Here is an 18,842-nt window from a genome sequence, read left to right as displayed (position 1 = left end):
GAAAAAGGCAGTGCAAACAAAAACTAGAAGAAGGAAAGTGGTGAAAAAAAGACCCAATATGCTTTAAAATTAAGCCATTTTTTATTCCAATGCAGTTGGTGTGACTGAAGAATCACTGTTCCTTGTCGTAGCATCTGTTTTCCTTGGTATCAAATTACAAATTGTGTCTTCAATCAGATATAAAAACTGGGCTTTCCAGCAGTCATTTTTCCTTTTATACATTAATGTACATACAGTACATTTCCTGGTCAAAAAAAAAAAAAAAAAAAAGAAAAAGTAAAAAGAAAAAGGTCCCCAATTTTTATGCCCAGGAATGTACATCTGTCTAAAAAGAACAGCCCGTTATCTCAGAGACCTATTAACTGCTGCCACTGACAGACTCTTTGACTGTGAGAGCTGGTGTGGGTCCTATATGGGTCCAGATGTAGCCTTTTTCTGGACGGATGGGAATGGTAGGGAATGGAGAACTCCTTGACTTGAAATATTCAGAGGGGGCATGGCATACAAACTCCAGATACTCCATCTTTCTGGGCAGATCCTCCTCTGGACCTAAGTGGAAGAACACCATTCTTAAATGCACACAGATAACTTTAAAATAGAAAATGCATCAGTCTGTTGTCTCTTACCAACAATATATGTCCCTGGATCAAACTGGTCCTTGGGACTGGCCTGAGTGGGGATTAACCAGGTCAGAGCAGCACTCTTTTCACAGTACTGGTCCTGGACAAAGCCACGAATCTGGGCGTAGTACGGCTTTCCGTCCTCTTCATCTGTTACTTTAATCACATCCCCTGTCTGGTAGTACACACCCTGAACACACACAGTTAGTCCTTCAACTGTCCTCTCAACGAGTTCATTAAGAAAAACAAAACAGACAAACAGCAACAGTGCTAAAAAGAAAGGTAAGAGATCATTCAAGTCCATGAAGTTGTTATAAAAATAGAAAACATGAAACAACTCCACACCTTGTAGAAAACGGACTCAGATGTGATAATTGTTGCAACAGATTCTGGAGCTTTAATGGGCTGAAAAAAACATCACATACTCAGATTAATAAATTAACATACAGTGTAAGAAAAAAGTACTTTGTATTCTGATCAAAAGCATCTCTAACTTACATTCTTTAGTTTGAATATGTGTCTCCTCCCCTTCCCTTTTGTTGACACTTTCTTTTCAGATGCAGGAGCTTTATATTTGGTGCTTCTCAACCTTGCTGATCTCCTGTGAATCTCCTGCTTTGACTGGAGAGAAGACACACTAAGTGACCACCCAGCTGTACTTCCAAACACATTTTTGATCATTAAAAAAAATCTTGTTTTCTTTATACCATCCAAGGTCTGCAATGACTGCCCCTTTTGGTATTTTAACAAGTTATCATTAGGGATGCTCCGATACCGATACGAGTATTGGGCATCGGCTCCGATACTCAGTGCGTGTACTAGTAAAAGATATCCAATACAAATGCTCCAATACCATTTAAGGCCATGTGACATTCACAGTTCAGTGCAGCAGGTACGCGGTGGTGGAATAATGTGTGGGGAGTGTGAAGAGTGTGGAGATTTTTCAAAACAGATGATGGTGATAAAAGTAATGCTGACTGCAAGTAACATTAAAGACACAGACAGATACGGACGCAGCGTTCTGTCTGTCCTCTGCATACATTCCATCTGTTTTCCAGGTGCTGGAGGATGCATATGCAGACAGAGAATACCAGCGGGTGTGCAGAGCAGTGCGGACCGCGACCAGCAGAAGTGCAAACGAAACTTATGGCTCATTTATCTTCTCTACCTGCTGAAGCTTAGCTTTTAAACCTTACGAGCAAAAAGGCTGCAATATTAGTATCATATTAGTGTTGCCTCTGTCATCTCCATGTTTGTTATTGCTGACTTTCTTCTTCTCAAAAAAAACTATCCTCTTCTTTGTGGTATTTGTCCAGTATGGTTAATTCAGAGCGGCGCCCCCTGGTGGATTAATTGAGAAACGCTCATTCCAACACATAAAATGTCAGTAGCAGCACTTTTTTTCCAGTCAGACTAATGACAACGACAATAAAGCACATTTACAAAAGGAACTAAGAACTGGAATGGGATTATTAAGTACTTGTATCGGTTCTCGGTATCGGCAACTACTCAAATGTAAGGACTTGTACTCTGTCTGGAAAAAAGTGGTATCGGTGCATCCCTAGTTATCATGTTTGTCAAATGAACAACTACGAATAGTCAAGGAGAACTATAAAACAATAAAACCATGACGTTCACAGATGAAACCCATATGACATTCCTTCCACAGATATGTTACTGCTCAAACCTCAACGGTTCAGAGCAGGTTCGGATCAGGTACTGGCCTGTTTGCCGCCGCCGTTGCTGGGCTGTACATTGGAGGACAAGGAGGGACCTGAAGCTCCGCCGCTACTGCTCTTTCCTGTACAGCTGTTGCAAAGGATTTCTCCTTGGTTTCCTTTCTTCCACATGGACGAAGAGTTAGTCTTGCAGACCGCACAGCACGGTTTTAACCCCAGCGGCATTTTTAGAGCTCACGAAAAAACGACGCTGGGGTCAATAAAACGAAGAAGAGGGTAAACAATGAGAAGAGAGTCGTTGTATCGGTTCCTTATGCTGCCTTTAACAAATTAAACTAAGGACAAAATGGCAATTCCTAGTTTTGACTACGCTACTTTCACACTGCTGATTTTTACATCACGCTACTTGCCGCATTCATGACACCGTTATGGAGAAAAGTGAATTATTGATTTGTGCGGCCAAAACGTAGCCATTTTTTAGCGCTACATTCTTCTTCGTTGGTGTCTGTCATCGTCTCTTCTTCTGTGAGTGGTGGTTTGAGAAACAATTTACAGCGCCACCACTGGTCTTAACTGAGATGTATCCTGATCTAAAGTATTCGCGTCCTTTAATGTAACATTTGTTAACTATTCAAGAAATCACAAAATTCATTTAATTTCAATTCAAAAACTTAAGAAAAAAAAAACAAAAACAAAACAAAAAATTATTTTAATTTCAATTCAAAAACGTTATTTTCCTCAAAGGCACGTATGAACAACATGATACTTTTATGAACAACATGATACTTTTTATACAACTAAAAAGTGTAAGAAAATATATCATGTTGTATCATATCATATAACAGAACTGTGTCAAAAATAATAAAAATATTACAACTAAAAGTACATTGAGCTGTCCATAGAGGATGTAAAAATCTGATTGTATAAAATGGTAAACCTTAAAAATAAAATTGAGCAGAGGCAATCTTATAGAAGGTTTTCCTGCATAAATGTTTTTTTAAAAATGTTAATTTTATACTACATCTATTGATACAAAATTTGACATTCATTCATTCATTCATTCCTTTTCTGAACCCGTTTTATCCTCACTAAGGTCACGGGGGTTGCTGTAGCCTTTCCCACCTACTGATGGGCGAAGGCGGGGTGCACCCTGTAGGAGTCACCAGTTAGTTCATCGCAGGGCTGAAAAAAACTGAAAAAAATGTAATAAATTTAGACCCATTTATACATATCTGTTTTATGCCATGGGATGTCAGATGAGAGAGTAGATTGCTGGCTGCTGTAGCATTTAATAATAAGACTAAGTGTATGAACTGCATATATAACTGCATATATCTCTAATAGAGTTTAATCTAGTTAAACTGGACATTTCAGATATGCATAGTTTCATTATTTTCCAAAAACACGGTGCTACTATAGTAATGAGTACATGATGAGTAGCAATTTTAGTATTCGGTGGCAATTATAATATGACTGACTGCAATTTTTTCATAATATGAAAACCTGTTCGTAGGAGTTTGAATGCTCTTATATGGTTCAGAACTGTCTACAAAAAGGGATAGCGGCTGTTTTCCTTTCCAGGAGGTGGCGCTAACTCATTTTATAGACCTCCAATCCATTATTAATTAAAAGATGAAGAAGAAATGCGGCATAGTTCAAAACAATACGTTAAGTTCCGCCAGTCTGGCGCCGTGTTTTCATGAAGATGTCTCAAAACACTTCTGACAAGGATGACCAATCGCCAAGTAACAAGAAGAATATCTCGCTCCCGATTTCCAGAGTGAGGTTAATAATGAAGAGCTCCCCTGATGTTTCCAGTATCAACCAGGACGCTCTGTTTCTCACCACCAAGGCTACAGTAAGCTACACTTTGATGCTAAACTATCGCTGCAGTGAGCCATGCTAACTTCATTTCATCCACCCGCTAACAGGAGATTACCTCTCTGTTAGCTCCCGGGCTAACTGTTAGCGTCTCCAGTTAGTTTTTGTTTGTCTGGCTGGCTTTAAAATTGCTTTATTTAACGATTCGACTTGTTGTTGAAGGAGCTGTTTGTGCAGCATCTGGCTGTGTCTTCATTCAACAACGGCTCCGGGAAGGAAACCAACAGTCTGTCATACAGCGACCTAGCTAACACCGCGGAGGAGACCGAGACCTTCCATTTTCTCACAGGTAAGACACGAGTTACTGTGTGAACAGTCTGTTATTCATACAGCACTGGTTTACTCTCCATTCAATTTAAAAATCTGTATCAGATCAGATCGACAGCCCGAACACCTGTATTTTTAACACATCAGCCCTTCTACAAGCTGTTTATTGTATACTTGAAGTATCCACTTTTTTTTTCCTATATCGAGTCATTAATTTACATACAGCTTATTTATTTATTAAAATCAATACTTCATGTGTCTTTTGCCCGTGTTCTGCCTCGCATTTGCACATAAGAAAAAAAGCAAGTCATTATTACAAATGTTGACTCTTAACTACTTTGTCGCAGTTGAGAAGTGTCAAGTCTTGTCTTGAATGGTTTGACTGGATTTGTCAATCTGGAATTCATTTTTCATGGTTAGGCTGTGAACATTACAGCCTCCTCTTAAGTTAATATTCAGCAGTACTGTTTTTCACAGCACATAATGGCTTGAGGTTTTTACATTCTGCATAGCCATAGTTTTTCTCAGTTCTAGGGAGTATATGATATTGTACAGTTGTCATAAATGTGACATAATAGTTGTGACAGATAAAATCATTCTCATGTAGTGTAATGGTCTCTTTCTCACCAACAGATATTCTCCCTAAGAAGATCTTGGCTCGAGATTATCTTAAATCTTTGGAGCAAATGCAAGAAGAGGAAGCCGACTATTAAAGGGACACTCATGAAACTGTTTTGTATTTAAAATGTACACATCCTGCCATTCACTGAGAGTGAAGTGTGTGGTTGAAGAGACACCTTGAACATCCACAGTGCTCATAAATCAAGTAAAGTAACAGAGTCCTGCCCCTTACACTATGACACATGGGACTTCAGTCTTTAAAAAAAAAACTGTGGCAGTCAATGGCAAGAGACAAATCATTTTTCAATTCTATTTGAATTAAGCCATGAATTTCAGATATGTTTGTCAGTTGAAATGAGGATTTTAGTTGTAGTTTGTAGTTAAGATGTTGAAATTCCATGACGGCTCAGTACATTTCATCTCATTTAACACAACATAAGGAGGTTGCTTTAACACATTTCTTGTTGGTCTTTTAAGAGGAATGAAATGATATTAAAAGAGGTGAAAATCACTTCAAGTCCGGTCATGTTAACGATGCAGAAATACGGTCAACAACTTCTCAATATGTGTCATCTTCCATCAGAAATAAATCACTGGTCGTTACACCAGGTTAGGCATAATTCATACAGGCTTTCTCACTGTCAACTACAAAAAGGATGCACTAATATATAAATAGTTACTTTAAACATCAGTTTTGGTCCAGAACTTCACTACTGGTGCATCTCAAATTTTTTTCGGCTTTAAGTTCCCATAGAGCAGACCCAGAAGGGGCAGGACTTCACCACTGTAGAGGAGCATGTTGGGGAAAGTGGTGCAGATGACAGTGATAATCAAAAATGTGAAATTAAGTAAAGATGTATTGTCATTTTTTTTTTATAATTAACCGTAAGATGCAACAGTAAAAAATTACAACAATTTAGCAGTTATCCAAAAAAGTAGCGTAAGACCATTCATAATGGTTTAATTATTCTGCACAGGTGATCACTACACTTGAAATATTTTGTTGTAGGTTACAATACTGATGTTGCTACTAAACACTTCACAACTGGGGAGTTTGTGGTAGCAGCATCTTAAAAAATTGACCCATCTATCAACAGAGAATTGGTTGTATTTTTTACTTGTGGTTCCTTTTGTCCTCAGTCTGTGCATTCATCCCACACAGCAGAAGATCGTGTCAACTCCAAACGTCTTATTTTCTTCAAAAAACAGGATTGGATAAATATTTTAGAGGTGCTGTTAAATGTTATTGATACATGTGGTATTTTTCAAATATTTTGTCATGCTTGAATTGTGACTAGGATGATATTAAATACTTGAAGCTGTGTGAGCTAATCAAAAATACAAATACCTCTTTTTTTCCAGTGAAACTGGGAAGCAATTGAACATGTGGTGTCTGTTTTCCTGATGAAATTTCACTCAGCCAATGGATATTTAAATGTATATAACAGCTGACCACTGTACAAGGCATCTTTCTCATGTATTTACAGATTTTAGATTTGATATTAAAATAAAGATTCATGTTTGATGGTCATCTTTTTGAGATACAAACAGCTTTCTAACACCTGTAGGACACATTTTATGGTCTTTGAAAGATCTGTGAAACACTTGCTTTATTCTTTGACTCCAAGATTCACAAGGATCTGGTGGTTTTACTAGAAGCAGTTAATGTGACTGAAATCTCCATGTGGACTATGTTTGCAAACTGGAAACAGACAATTAGATGTAACTGGCACATGCTCCCTGATAATGTGTGCTTTATTGGTCCATGCTGATTCAGAGTCATACATTGTACTTGAGTAGATGTATTGATATTATAAGGTGCATATCACATGTTTTCATAGCACAAACTAAAACATTTCACCCTATGCATGCATTTTCTACATTATGATACAATACAGGAATATATTAACATATTTCAGGTTTAAAACAAAAACAGCAGCAGGTCAATGACTGTTACTGGATGAGTTTGTTAATACGAAGCTGCATGTTCAGCAGAGTCATCTCCAGAGTAGAAATCTGCTGCTCCAGGATGTCTGCCATGTGTTCTCTGCCATCGATGGCGGCCCTTGTATTGGTAAGATGCTGCTTCATGCTGAAAATGATGACAACCAAAGACATTTTCTGAATGAAACTACAAACAAAACACAAATTTCAACATACTTTCACAAAGCCTCTTACTCCTCTGGCACTTTCAGACTTATTGCCTAAAAACCATTTTACCTGTACTCAAAACACTGGTTTCATATCAGACACACAACCAGTCAACATGTAGACTACACAGAGCAGTCATTACACACTACACAGCAAAATGGAAAACACTGCATTCTGCTTCTATGTTTAGCATTTCATAAAATGGCAAAAAACTGTTGATGAAATGTACATAACATTTAAACACTGAAAAATACTGTGCATCTTTAAAACTGAGTTGATACCATATTCATCTATTCCACTACAGCGCATTGGCCAGTGATGTTCCTGTGTTTCTTCTCTTTACCAGACTGAACCCAGCCTCATTTACATAAATGTATTCATGGGGTCTTTCCATGGAATCCAGTTCAAGTGCTCTGTGTAAAGTTACAGTAGGCTGGTATGGACTTGTACTGCAGGCATCAGCATAGAAAGTGTCTGAGTGCACACTTATTTGCACATAGTGAAACCATAACTCTTTCACCCTTTGTGAGTTGTGTACAAAGGGTACTCTGTACAGTGGGTTCATTCCAATCTTGTTGTGCTGGAGGACACGGTCAGTGATGGAAAGGCTGACACTGCTGATTCTTTCAGAGTTTGCATTGTCTTGAACAACTCTCTTCTGTATCTTTGTATTTGCTGTATTATAATTTGACACAGGTTTATTCAGTTTTGAGTTGACAACAGCGCTGTACCTGAGTTTGACTTTTGCCACCTGTGTTTGTCATCTCGCAGCTCATGTATAGAGAGAAAATGTGATTTAGACAGTGAGAATGTGTCTGGAATCTTGCAAAAAGTATGCAACAAATTTGCAAATTGTGTCTATGTAAACTGGGTTTAGCTACTGAATAATGAAAGGACAAAGAAAATGTGGATGCAGGTGCACATGCAGGTTTTCAGTGAATAAATTAGTTTTTGTGGTGTCATCAGAAGGTAGCATCCTAGGCTCCATCACACATGACTGCTGGTATGCAAAACTAAGCCTTTTTTGTCTTAGGAGTGTACAAAGTGGACCTGTTTCTACTATCAGGTATGGTTTTGTGCTTTACTGGAATATTTAGGAAGATGTTGGAATCAGTCAGGTGTTCAGTCATAAATTAAATGCCTACTGTCAAATTCAATTAAAAAAAAAAAACTTTTTCAAAAAAGATTAAAACTACCTCAAGCGAGTGTCTCCATAAACATTTGTAAATACAAAATTTCAAAAATAATAATGGAAAAGCACATAGGATTTATTTTGCTCACTCTGGGCTTTTTACTTAGGAGGATTTTAACTCTATTACACTCTAAAACAGTAATTGACAGTAATGCACCTTAACACTGGATGCACAGATGAAACAAGAAAGACACATTCCTGTAGATATACACGGCTAATTCTAAGGAAACAAACAATGTTTCTCATTTTTTATGATTAGAGACTAATGAATATATGAGTATTATTTTCCCTTCTCAATTAGATCCTTCTGAATCCCTGTTAACCTTACAAACTGAACCTTTATGATAAATTAAGTTGTTCTCTTACACCTACTGGAGGGAAAGCACTGTTGCATGTTGGTGTTCTGCAGCTGTTGTAGTGCCAGATTCTTGTCCCAGCCAGATGTCCAGACAGATGACTGCTGGAAAACACTTGAAATGACTTCATTGTATGCACCAGCCTGGTCAGGATTTCCACTCTGCTTTGTTTGGCATTTCAGCAGTTTTATTTGTCCACCAAACCAGTAACACTGAACCAGGAATCCTGATTCCCTCATTAACAACAATTTAGGAGTAGCTCTACAGCTGGGCTTGAGTCAGTATTTACTGGAAAAACCTAACTTACTTTGCCACAGTAGAGCTTGTACTGAACTGTGAGTATTTGCAAACTATGATGTTAATGCATCTACAACTATACATATATATATATATATATATATATATATATATATATATATATATATATATATATATATATATATATATGTATTAGATTTTATACAGCGCTTTTCTAGACACCCAAAGCACTTTACGTTATTGATCAATTATTCATTCGCTCTCACATTATCCTTCTGGTGGTGGTAAACTACATATGTAACCACAGTTGCCCTGGGGCAGACTGACAGAAGCGTGGCTGCCAATTCGCGCCTACGGCCCCTCTGACCACCACCAAACATTCATACGCATTCATACACCAGTGTGAGTGGCACTGGAGGCAAGGAAGGTAAAGTGTCTTGCCCAAGGACACAACAGACTGACTAGGATAGAGCGGGATTCAAACTGGCAACCCTTCAGTTATTGGACAACCCACTCTACCACCTGAGCCATGACTGCCCCCAACATATATATATATATATATATATATATATATATATATATATATATATATATATATATATATATATATATATATATATTTACAGTACAGGCCAAAAGTTTGGACACACCTTCTCATTCTTCGCATTTTCTTTATTTTCATGACTATTTACATTGTAGATTCTCACTGAAGGCATCAAAACTATGAATGAACACATGTGGAATTATGTACTTAACAAAAAAGTGTGAAATAACTGAAAACATCTCTTATATTCTAGTTTCTTCAAAGTAGCCACCCTTAGCTCTGATGACTGCCTTGCACACCCTTGGCATTCTCTTGATGAGCATCAAGAGGTAGTCACCTGAAATGGTTTCCACTTCATAGCTGTGCCTCATCAGGGTTACTTAGTGGAATTTCTTGCCTTATTGATGGGGTTGGGACCATCAGTTGTGTTGTGCAGAAGTCAGGTTGATGCACAGCTGACAGCCCTATTGGACAACTGTTAGAATACATATTATGGCGAGAACCAATCAGCTAAGTAAAGACAAACGAGTGGCCATCATTACTTTAAGAAATGAAGGTCAGTCAGTCTAGAAAATTTCAAAAACTTTGAATGTGTCCCCAAGTGCAGTCGCAAAAACCATCAAGCGCTCCAACGAAACTGGCTCACATGAGGACCGCCCCAGGAAAGGAAGACCAAGAGTCACCTCTGATGCTGAAGATAAGTTCATCTGAGTCACCAGCCTCAGAAATCTTAAATTAACAGCAGCTCAGATTAGAGACCAGATGAATACCACACAGAGCTCTAGCAGCAGACACATCTCTACAACTGTTAAGAGGAGACTGCGTGAATCAGGCCTTCATGGTCAAATAGCTGCTAGGAAACCACTGCTCAGGAGAGGCAACAAACAGAAGAGATTTATTTGGGCCAAGAAACCCAAGGAATGGACCTTAGACCAGTGGAAATCTGTGCTTTGGTCTGATGAGTCCAAATTTGAGATCTTTGGATCCAACCGCCGTGTCTTTGTGCGACGCAGAAAAGGTGAACGGATGGATGCTACATGCCTGGTTCCCACCGTGAAGCATGGAGGGGGAGGTGTGATGGTGTGGGGGTGCTTTGCTGGTGACGCTGTTGGGGATTTATTCAAGATTGAAGGCAACCTGAATCAGCATGGCTACCACAGCATCCTGAAGTGACATGCCATTCCATCCGGTTTGCGTTTAGTTGGACCATCATTTATGTTTCAACAGGACAATGACCCCAAACACACCTCCAGGCTGTGTGAGGGATATTTGACCAAGAAGGAGAGTGATGGAGTGCTGCGCCAGATGACCTGGCCTCCACAGTCACCGGACCTGAACCCAATCGAGATGGTTTGGGGTGAGCTGGACCGCAGAGTGAAAGCAAAAGGACCAACAAGTGCTAAGCATCTGTGGGAACTTCTTCAAGACTGTTGGGAAACCATTTCAGGTGACTACCTCTTGATGCTCATCAAGAGAATGGCAAGAGTGTCCAAAACAGTCATCAGAGCTAAGGGTGGCTACTTTGAAGAAACTAGAATATAAGAGATGTTTTCAGTTATTTCACACTTTTTTGTTAAGTACATAATTCCACATGTGTTCATTCATAGTTTTGATGCCTTCAGTGAGAATCTACAATGTAAATAGTCATGAAAATAAAGAAAATGCAAAGAATGAGAAGGTGTGTCCAAACTTTTGGCCTGTACTGTATATATATATATATCTATATCTATATCTATATCTATCTATCTATCTATCTATCTATATATATATATATATATATATATATATATATATATATATATATATATGTATATATATATATACATACATACACACACACACACACACACACACACATATATATATAAAAGAAAGGTCCTGTGTGCAAGATTTATGAGGATTTCATTGTGGAAATGGCAAATTACTTACAATCACATGTGAGTATGAACCATGTTATTATTGCCTTAGAATGAATTGTGTAAATCTACAGAGTGGATTGTTCTATTTTTGTTTTATATCAGGTGTTATCCAGCATTACTGTTGCCTTCTAGTTTTAGTGTGGATTAGACTTAATGTCCCCTTCAAGACAAAGCCCTGAATGGCCTGAACAGACAAAAGGAGGGACTTCTACATTTGTCTGCAGGCACTATAGGTGAAGGGTTGGGGATGTTCAGTTAGTTGAAATCTGCAACATCATCACTAGATATCACTAAATATCACACACTCAATCTGTAAGAGATAATTGCAAAGTTGCAGACCTGAAACTGAACTGAAAACCTTGGAAATGTCATCAAGAACAAGATGGTCTTTGACAAATTATCAAAGCCAATATATTTGTATTCGTATATATCATATATTTGTATTTGTATAGAGACTGGCATAAAGCAGTCAACAGCAATATGAAAGACTGTTGGAGATCATGCCAAGATGTGTGACAGCTATGAGTGAAAGCGGAAAAGAAAATAGGACCAATGGTCCTGTAGCTTACCGGCCAAATTAAAAGCTTTGGGAAATGTATCCAGATGCCATTTATTATCACCCAATTAAATGTATTTATTGTATTACAGAAATAGCCCATGTTTTGGTCATATTCCAATCAGATCTGTAAAAAATTTAAATTCCAACTTGATAGCATTGATACTTACTGATTTATTGATCAATCTACTTCCTATCTCTTATAATGGGAACATTTTTCAAAGTCGCACCAAATCCAGAATCAGATCCGTATTGGAATAATTTGAATACCTTGTGTTGACATCATCATAAAGAAGCTGTATACCAAGTTTGAAGTCAATCAGAACTGGAGTTTGGGAGAAGAAGATGAGTGAAATGTTTTCCCCATAAGAGCCCATGTTAAATTTTCCGTAAGTTTCCGGATCCAGAAGAAGATCCTGATCAGCATGTGGCCATTATGTTTTGGTCATCTCCCCATCAGGGCTGTACTGTAGAAATTTCAACTTGATATCATTTATATTTACTGAGTTATTGCACGGATCCACTTCCTATCTCTTATAATGGGGAAATTTTTCAGTTGCACCAAATCCAGAATCAGATCCAGATCCAAATAATTTCACTAATTTTTGTTGACATTATCATAAAGAAGCTGTATACCAAGTTTGAAGTCAATTGGAATTGTAGTTTCGGAGAAGAAGACGATTGAAATTTTTGTAACGGACGACAGACGCCAGCAACGCTGACGGACGCCACATGACGACAATAGCTTACGGCCTGTTGGCCAGTAAGCTAAAAAACAAAACTGAAAACATTAGTATTCTTATTAAAAATTAATATGAACTTCTTTTTGCATTACATATTGCCTGAAAACATCTCTATTTTGGCCAGTGCTCATTTTCTGCAAATTATATAAATGAAAATATTTTTATTTGGAAAATTATTTGGAAGTTTAAAAAAAAATTATCACTGGTTATAAGCAAAGGCATATATAATTTAGTCAGATATGTCTAACAATGATGACCCTAATAGTTACTCCACCCCCCCAAGGGGAGGCAAGGGGTATTGTTTTTGGTTTGTTTTGCATGTTTGTTAACACTCTAGCAGGAAAACTATTTGCTGAATTCATACTACATTGGGTTTATGGATTGCAAGTGATCCAGAATAGATCTGATTACATTTCAGGAAAAGTAGGTCAAAGTTCAAATTTTTAATGAATTTTTAAAATCTTTTTTTTTTTTTTTTTTTTTTTTTTTTTCCATTTATTTAGAATGGCCGAAATTTCAAATGTCTGTAGCAGCAAAACCATTGGCTGCATTCATACCAAATTGGGTTATACATTGCCAGTGACCAAGAATAGATGTGGTTACACTTTAGGAGAAGAAGGTCAAAGTTAAAATTTTTAATGAATTTTCAAAACTTTTTTAACTCCTATTTACTTACAATGAGCAAAATTTCAAATGTCTATGAAAACATCAATTTTGTTTCAATTTTCTTCAAACTTGGCACATATATAGAGGCAATTGATATGCTGACATCAGCACATGCATAGACATGACATCAGCTGGGTCGATGCCAAAATTAGCTACAATACATGCGAGGAGCAGGGTTTGTTGTGCCTGGCACCACTTGTTTGTTTCTTTGTTTGTTTGTTAACACTTTAGCAGCAAAACTATTGGTTCAATTCATAACAAATTGGGTTTATAGATTGCCAGTGACCCAGAATAAATGTTACTGCATTTTGGGAAAGGTAGGTCAAAGTTCAAATTTTTTCTGATTTTTAAAAATCTTCCCATTTACTTATAATGGGTGAAATGTGTGCAAGTTTATTGTGTTGGGTTTATTGTGCCTGGCACCACTTGTTTATAATGTTATTAAGTTTTATCTTGTGTGAACAAGATAAATAACATGCAAACAAGACAAGATAAATAGCTGTTTTTCATAAAATAATTATAATGCCACAAGTTATATCACATGTTAAAAGATAAAAACATCACCATTGGGGGAGTCTGGGTGTTTCATAGTAAATATTAACACCAGCGGTGCTGTTATGTAGATGTAAATGACAGCAAAAGAATGGATTTATGCTTCCACTTTTACAGTGTTAAAGAGGAAGTAAGTGCACAAATTCAATCCATCCATTACTTAGATACCACACTACTAGACCATGGAACTTCAATCATTTAATTTCAAGTGTCTGCATTTTATTTAACTGAAAAGAAATACGGGTGGAAAAACAGAGTATCCTAACCCAGAGAATACTGAAATAAACCAAGGAATTAAAAGTTTCACCTTGTCAGGACATTCTGCTCCTTCCCATCTTTCCTCTTCTCCTCCAAAGAGATGAATACCTTCTCCATGGTCAGCATAGTTTCCACTGCACTCAGGTGGTCTGTCCGGATCCCCTGTACCTCATCCTTGGCCTGGTGGTCATATGAGATCCCTCCCTCCTCTACCCCACTGGAGGTGGACACAGCCTGGAGGGCGGCTCTGTTCTGGAGAACCAGCAGACGGGACCGGGCAAATTCCTCAGGCCCTGCTATGTTCTCCCAGCACACGGCAGATGACGGGGGTAACCAGAAGCGCTGGCTGCAGTTGACTGGCTTCCCTGGGCTTTCTGTTAGGAGGGGGCTGTCAGCTGGGAAACTGTGGAGCAGGTGCAGAAAGGAGGATCCAGAACCCCACTCCCAGTCTTCCAGGTCTGCTTCCCCAGACCCTTCTGTGCACTCTACTGGGACAAAGAGCCCCAACAGGAGGCAGCAGGATAAGCAGAGCATAGCTCTGCTCCCTGCCTCCTGGAGCATCTCCAAAGTGGCTGGAAAACAGGAAGATCAGAGTTTATTAGACTCTGAGGAAAACAGAGCAGCAGATTCATGAAACACACACAGCTGTAATGAGTAAAAAGACCATTCACTGGAATCATGACAGATAATCCTTACCCATAAAATATTTGTTTCTGCTGTGACCTTATTTCCCCATGGTATGCTATTGTTATACTCATACAAGGTTTATCCATAAAACAAAGCCCACTGTGGCTTTATCTCTGACCAGACCCCAACAAACCAAGTGTAAGGCAAAGAATATGTTTATGTGGGACAATGTTGGACATGTTACCAGTACTGAGAGGAAGACTTAATAAATGAATACACACAATAGACTTTGCTGGTTACACATTAGACCTTGTGCAAGGTAAAGTCTGAACAAATAGGTTATATTTTATTTGAATGCAACCTTTCCAATTCCCATGGTACATAAATACATACAAGGATGCTAAAGTGTCTCCTGAGTTCTTGTGCTATTCTGCAGTAATGTGTGCTTTCATCCAGCTGTATTTATGTGCATATTCAGTTTTGCATAAAAATATTGCAAGGATGGGCAGGAGCTTGATGTCTATCCTGATGTCTAGTCCTGAATAACATTATCCATCCAGTCACACCAGCTTCATCTAATGCTTTCCTACAGGTGAAGTAATAGATGCACTTAATTTGCACTTTTCATTGAATTCCACTCTACCTTTATATATGATAAATAAATAGTTACAATTGACAGCTGTTCTTGAATAAATAAATGTTATTTCATCATTCTTGCATCTTGAAATAAAAGCATAAATTACAGTGAAGTCAGGTAATTTGGGGCACTTTGCCACATCACAAAGAGTTTGACTAAAAACTATTGTAAGTGGCACTTTTCTCTCTGCTATAGTTCTATAAAGAAATAAGTTGCCAAATAAAACATGTTAGAAACTTTGGATCTTTGAACATGCCAAGAACTCCAATCTTACTGCAATGACAAAATGGCAAAATGGGACAAACAAGGTTTTACATCTTTGACTCTGTGAATATTAATATGCATTATCCAACCCAAAAAAGTCACTAATAGCAAATAGTTCAGATCTTTCCATTGGACAAGTACCGCAGTGACTAAAAAATTTCATGTGGACACAAGTTCTTTAATTCTAACTGATGCAGTGAGTAGCCTTTCATTTCTTAAATATTCATCAGTTTGATGGAGAGTGTAAGTACTGGACTGTGTTTCAATGGAAAAAGGTCATGTGGTCTAATGAGTCCAGACTGACCCTGTTCCAGAGTGATGGGCGCATCAGGACGAGAAGAGAGGTGGATGAATTGATTATCCATCATGCCTAGTGCCTACAGTACAAACATAGGGGCAGTGTTATGATCTGGGGATGCTTCAGTTGATCAAGTCTTGGTTCACAATATTATGTGTGTAAAAGTTTTGACATTTAATAAGATTATTGAAATGATTCTACAGTGAATGCATGCTGTATATACTGTCAATACTATGGTCTAAATAAGTCTAAAGCTAAAATATTAGAGCACGGGACTATTTTTTAGTTACGCTGTGTTTAATATGTCTAGTACATTATAGCATATAGTATTACATATTTGTATAGAGTATAATTTGTAAATGGGTTGTAGGCTCCTTAAATTAGCAGGAAATAGAAACTTTTGTCAAAATATACCATTGAACCTATTTATCTTTGATGCAAACTTGCACAGAGGTTATATCTGAGGACAAGTCACAACAGAGGACAGAGGACTAAATCCTGCCTGTTTACTGTATGTGTGAACATTAAATGAAACAAGTTGGACTGTTCCTCAAAGCCTATCACAGTCCAATTAAATCTAGAATTTTCTATTTTATTTATTTATTTTTTTTTAACCAGAATTTTGTTTTTTCCTCGATAAAAATACAGACATTTCCACTGTGAATTAAGGTAACAGAAAAGACACAAGTTGATGCATAGCCAAAATGCCAAAAGTAATGTGTCCGCCCAAAACCTGCGCCCATGACATTCGCGTATTTCTGTTTAACGTGTGTTGTACACCGTTACAATGCAACCTCCATTATTGCCCGTCGGGCACTGAGAACGTTTACTGATTCTGAGTGGTTTTCATTATGCTTAAATGTAATACAACGTGCATTTTTAAATACAACATCAGCATGTTTTTGTCATACGTCCTCCAAGGGTAATTCCATTCTGATTCATATTTACTTACCAGCTAAAAATCAGTAAATATATGTACAAAAAGGAGAGGAAAAGTCCCCGATTGTCGCTGTTCATTAAAGTGTGCAAGTCCTACAAGAACTTAATCTAACTCTTAATCTTCGTCACTTCTCCCAAACATCTCCAGTCCTTTCACTTGTGCTTTGTGTAAAATGGATATAATCTTACCTTACACAGAAACCCCGGCGACAAAGGGTTGAGTCGGGCTGCTGCGTTTCCTCTTCTCCCTGAAGTGGTCGGAAAAAATGAGTCGCAGACTGTAGCCTGTTAAATGCAATCTGAATCTGAATCACTATTTACTGGCCCCGTGCTTTAACACACCAGGAGCGACGAGTTCCTCCTCTATTCTGCACAGAATACAGTCCATGTATCCCAAAGACTGCAACTGGAGCCTGACAGAGTTAAAGCCTGTTTTAGAGGTGAAAACCCCAGACAGGCACACTAGAAACACAAAGATCTGTCTACTTCATACTCAGACTTTAATGCAGATGCAATTTGCAGCTTATCCTTCTTCCAGCAGACTTTTTGTATGAGTGGTTGGAGAAGAAGAAGGTATGATGCTCTTGGAATTTATGAGCTTTTTTTTTTTTTTTTTTTTTTTTTTTTTTTTACAGTCCATAACAAGTCTCCTTAACTTTGGACTAAATTCTCTCAACTTTTCTGAAACTCTACCTGTGCAAAAAGGTGTAAAAGCTCACACTTCGTCCTGACATATCATTTTGTCAGAGTTACAAAGACATATAGGTTTCAAAATGTACCAAAAATGTCCCAGACTTGAAGAACATGTAATTAATTCACCACATCTGCATTTATTTAGACAGTGTTTCGAGTGGTCAGGGAATGATTTATGTAGCCCAGGCTTACACCCTGACATCAGCATCCAGGAATGGCAGACAGATTTTGGCACAAACAATCAGAGTGTTTTAAGTGTTAAAAGGGGGAGAAGACAGGACAGGAGACACACACTGATTTCCAGCACAACATATTTTAAGATAGCAGTGTGAGAAACAAGAGGTTTTTAATCTCTGAAGATGGGTGGAGCACAGTGGAGTGCTATGGAGTGCATGTTCACATGGACAGCTTTGGTCTTCAGCTGATGGTGAAAAGCCATGTGCTTTTTTCAAGTTTTGATAATGATTTTCAAAGCATCTGGCAATGTTGTCAGGACAAAGAAGGGGAATAAAATGCATTTGAAGTTCATTCAGAGGTGCTAAATGGGTTGGGAAACCATTTTTATAGGGTCACCAGCTGGCAGATTAAAATACATGTCCATGCAGTGGTATGTGAATTGATTCCTCCAAATACAACAGAACACAAGCATTACTTTTTACAGTAACATAGTCATGAAATGCAGAGGGAAGACCTGTTTGTTTTATGTGTCCATTAGTTTTTCAGTGTATTACCAGCTAGTTCATATTACTTGTCAATGTTAACCACAATTGTTGTAGCAATAATGCTATCCATGACTGACATTCTGACACTCTATCATTGTCTCCCAGGCTTGTTCCAAATGTAGATCAGATGGCAATGTGCAATTAACAATAATGTTTTGAGTCAGAAAATCTAAATGTTGTAACAATTCATAGTGTTTTATGATAAATTTGGATCCTGGGGAGACACACGATTTCTCTTTTGTAGCCTCTTTGTAAGACTGGACAAGATGCTGAATGTATCAACATTTAGATTTTGACTATCACATTTCTCTAATCGTAGAGTAGAGGAACATAATTTAAGCAGCATAGTGAAACAATCACTTTTTATGACTTCTGTTTAAAACAGGTCTTAACATTACA

General features: G+C 37.9%; 3 protein-coding genes across 4 annotated transcripts; 1 reads left to right on the top strand and 2 right to left on the bottom strand.

Moving 5' to 3' along the window:
• Positions 1-59: 59 nt before the first annotated feature.
• gatad1 (GATA zinc finger domain containing 1) lies at positions 60-2,817 on the bottom strand. The gene is made up of 5 exons (XM_030147214.1): positions 2,345-2,817; positions 1,119-1,241; positions 966-1,025; positions 627-810; positions 60-549 (listed from the first exon to the last, which is right to left on the bottom strand). Exons 1-5 carry the CDS (start codon positions 2,522-2,524, stop codon positions 359-361), a joined length of 738 nt encoding a protein of 245 aa, XP_030003074.1. The 5' UTR covers positions 2,525-2,817; the 3' UTR covers positions 60-358.
• A 1,115-nt stretch (positions 2,818-3,932) lies between these two features.
• Positions 3,933-6,588, top strand: chrac1 (chromatin accessibility complex subunit 1). Its single transcript, XM_030147663.1, has 3 exons — positions 3,933-4,157; positions 4,343-4,469; positions 5,081-6,588. Exons 1-3 carry the CDS (start codon positions 3,999-4,001, stop codon positions 5,158-5,160), a joined length of 366 nt encoding a protein of 121 aa, XP_030003523.1. The 5' UTR covers positions 3,933-3,998; the 3' UTR covers positions 5,161-6,588.
• Positions 6,589-6,805: 217 nt separating this feature from the next.
• LOC115428551 (uncharacterized) lies at positions 6,806-17,420 on the bottom strand. 2 transcript variants are annotated; one of them, XM_030147661.1, is made up of 3 exons: positions 17,218-17,420; positions 14,313-14,835; positions 6,806-7,160 (listed from the first exon to the last, which is right to left on the bottom strand). In XM_030147661.1, exons 2-3 carry the CDS (start codon positions 14,822-14,824, stop codon positions 7,022-7,024), a joined length of 651 nt encoding a protein of 216 aa, XP_030003521.1. In that variant the 5' UTR covers positions 14,825-14,835; positions 17,218-17,420; the 3' UTR covers positions 6,806-7,021. The 2 variants fall into 2 exon arrangements, with proteins under 2 accessions (XP_030003521.1, XP_030003522.1); XM_030147662.1 differs by lacking the exon at positions 17,218-17,420 and adding an exon at positions 17,042-17,149.
• Positions 17,421-18,842: the final 1,422 nt, after the last annotated feature.

Source organism: Sphaeramia orbicularis, chromosome 11 (assembly GCF_902148855.1).
Source record: "Sphaeramia orbicularis chromosome 11, fSphaOr1.1, whole genome shotgun sequence".
In the NCBI taxonomy this organism is placed as follows: Eukaryota; Metazoa; Chordata; class Actinopteri; order Kurtiformes; family Apogonidae; genus Sphaeramia; species Sphaeramia orbicularis.
This window is presented reverse-complemented; position numbering and strand designations above follow the sequence as displayed.

Excerpts from the sequence above, each read along its gene's own strand:
- gatad1 (XM_030147214.1), bottom strand. The coding sequence starts at position 2,524 with ATGCCGCTGGGGTTAAAACCGTGCTGTGCGGTCTGCAAGACTAACTCT. Across the intron at positions 1,026-1,118 it reads ACATATTCAAACTAAAGAAT|CCCATTAAAGCTCCAGAATC; the intron begins GTAAGTTAGAGA and ends TGTTTTTTTCAG. Across the intron at positions 811-965 it reads CTGAGTCCGTTTTCTACAAG|GGTGTGTACTACCAGACAGG; the intron begins GTGTGGAGTTGT and ends GTGTGTGTTCAG.
- chrac1 (XM_030147663.1), top strand. The coding sequence starts at position 3,999 with ATGAAGATGTCTCAAAACACTTCTGACAAGGATGACCAATCGCCAAGT. Across the intron at positions 4,158-4,342 it reads TTCTCACCACCAAGGCTACA|GAGCTGTTTGTGCAGCATCT; the intron begins GTAAGCTACACT and ends TTGTTGTTGAAG. Across the intron at positions 4,470-5,080 it reads GACCTTCCATTTTCTCACAG|ATATTCTCCCTAAGAAGATC; the intron begins GTAAGACACGAG and ends TCTCACCAACAG.
- LOC115428551 (XM_030147661.1), bottom strand. The coding sequence starts at position 14,824 with ATGCTCCAGGAGGCAGGGAGCAGAGCTATGCTCTGCTTATCCTGCTGC. Across the intron at positions 7,161-14,312 it reads GAGCAGAATGTCCTGACAAG|CATGAAGCAGCATCTTACCA; the intron begins GTGAAACTTTTA and ends CATCATTTTCAG.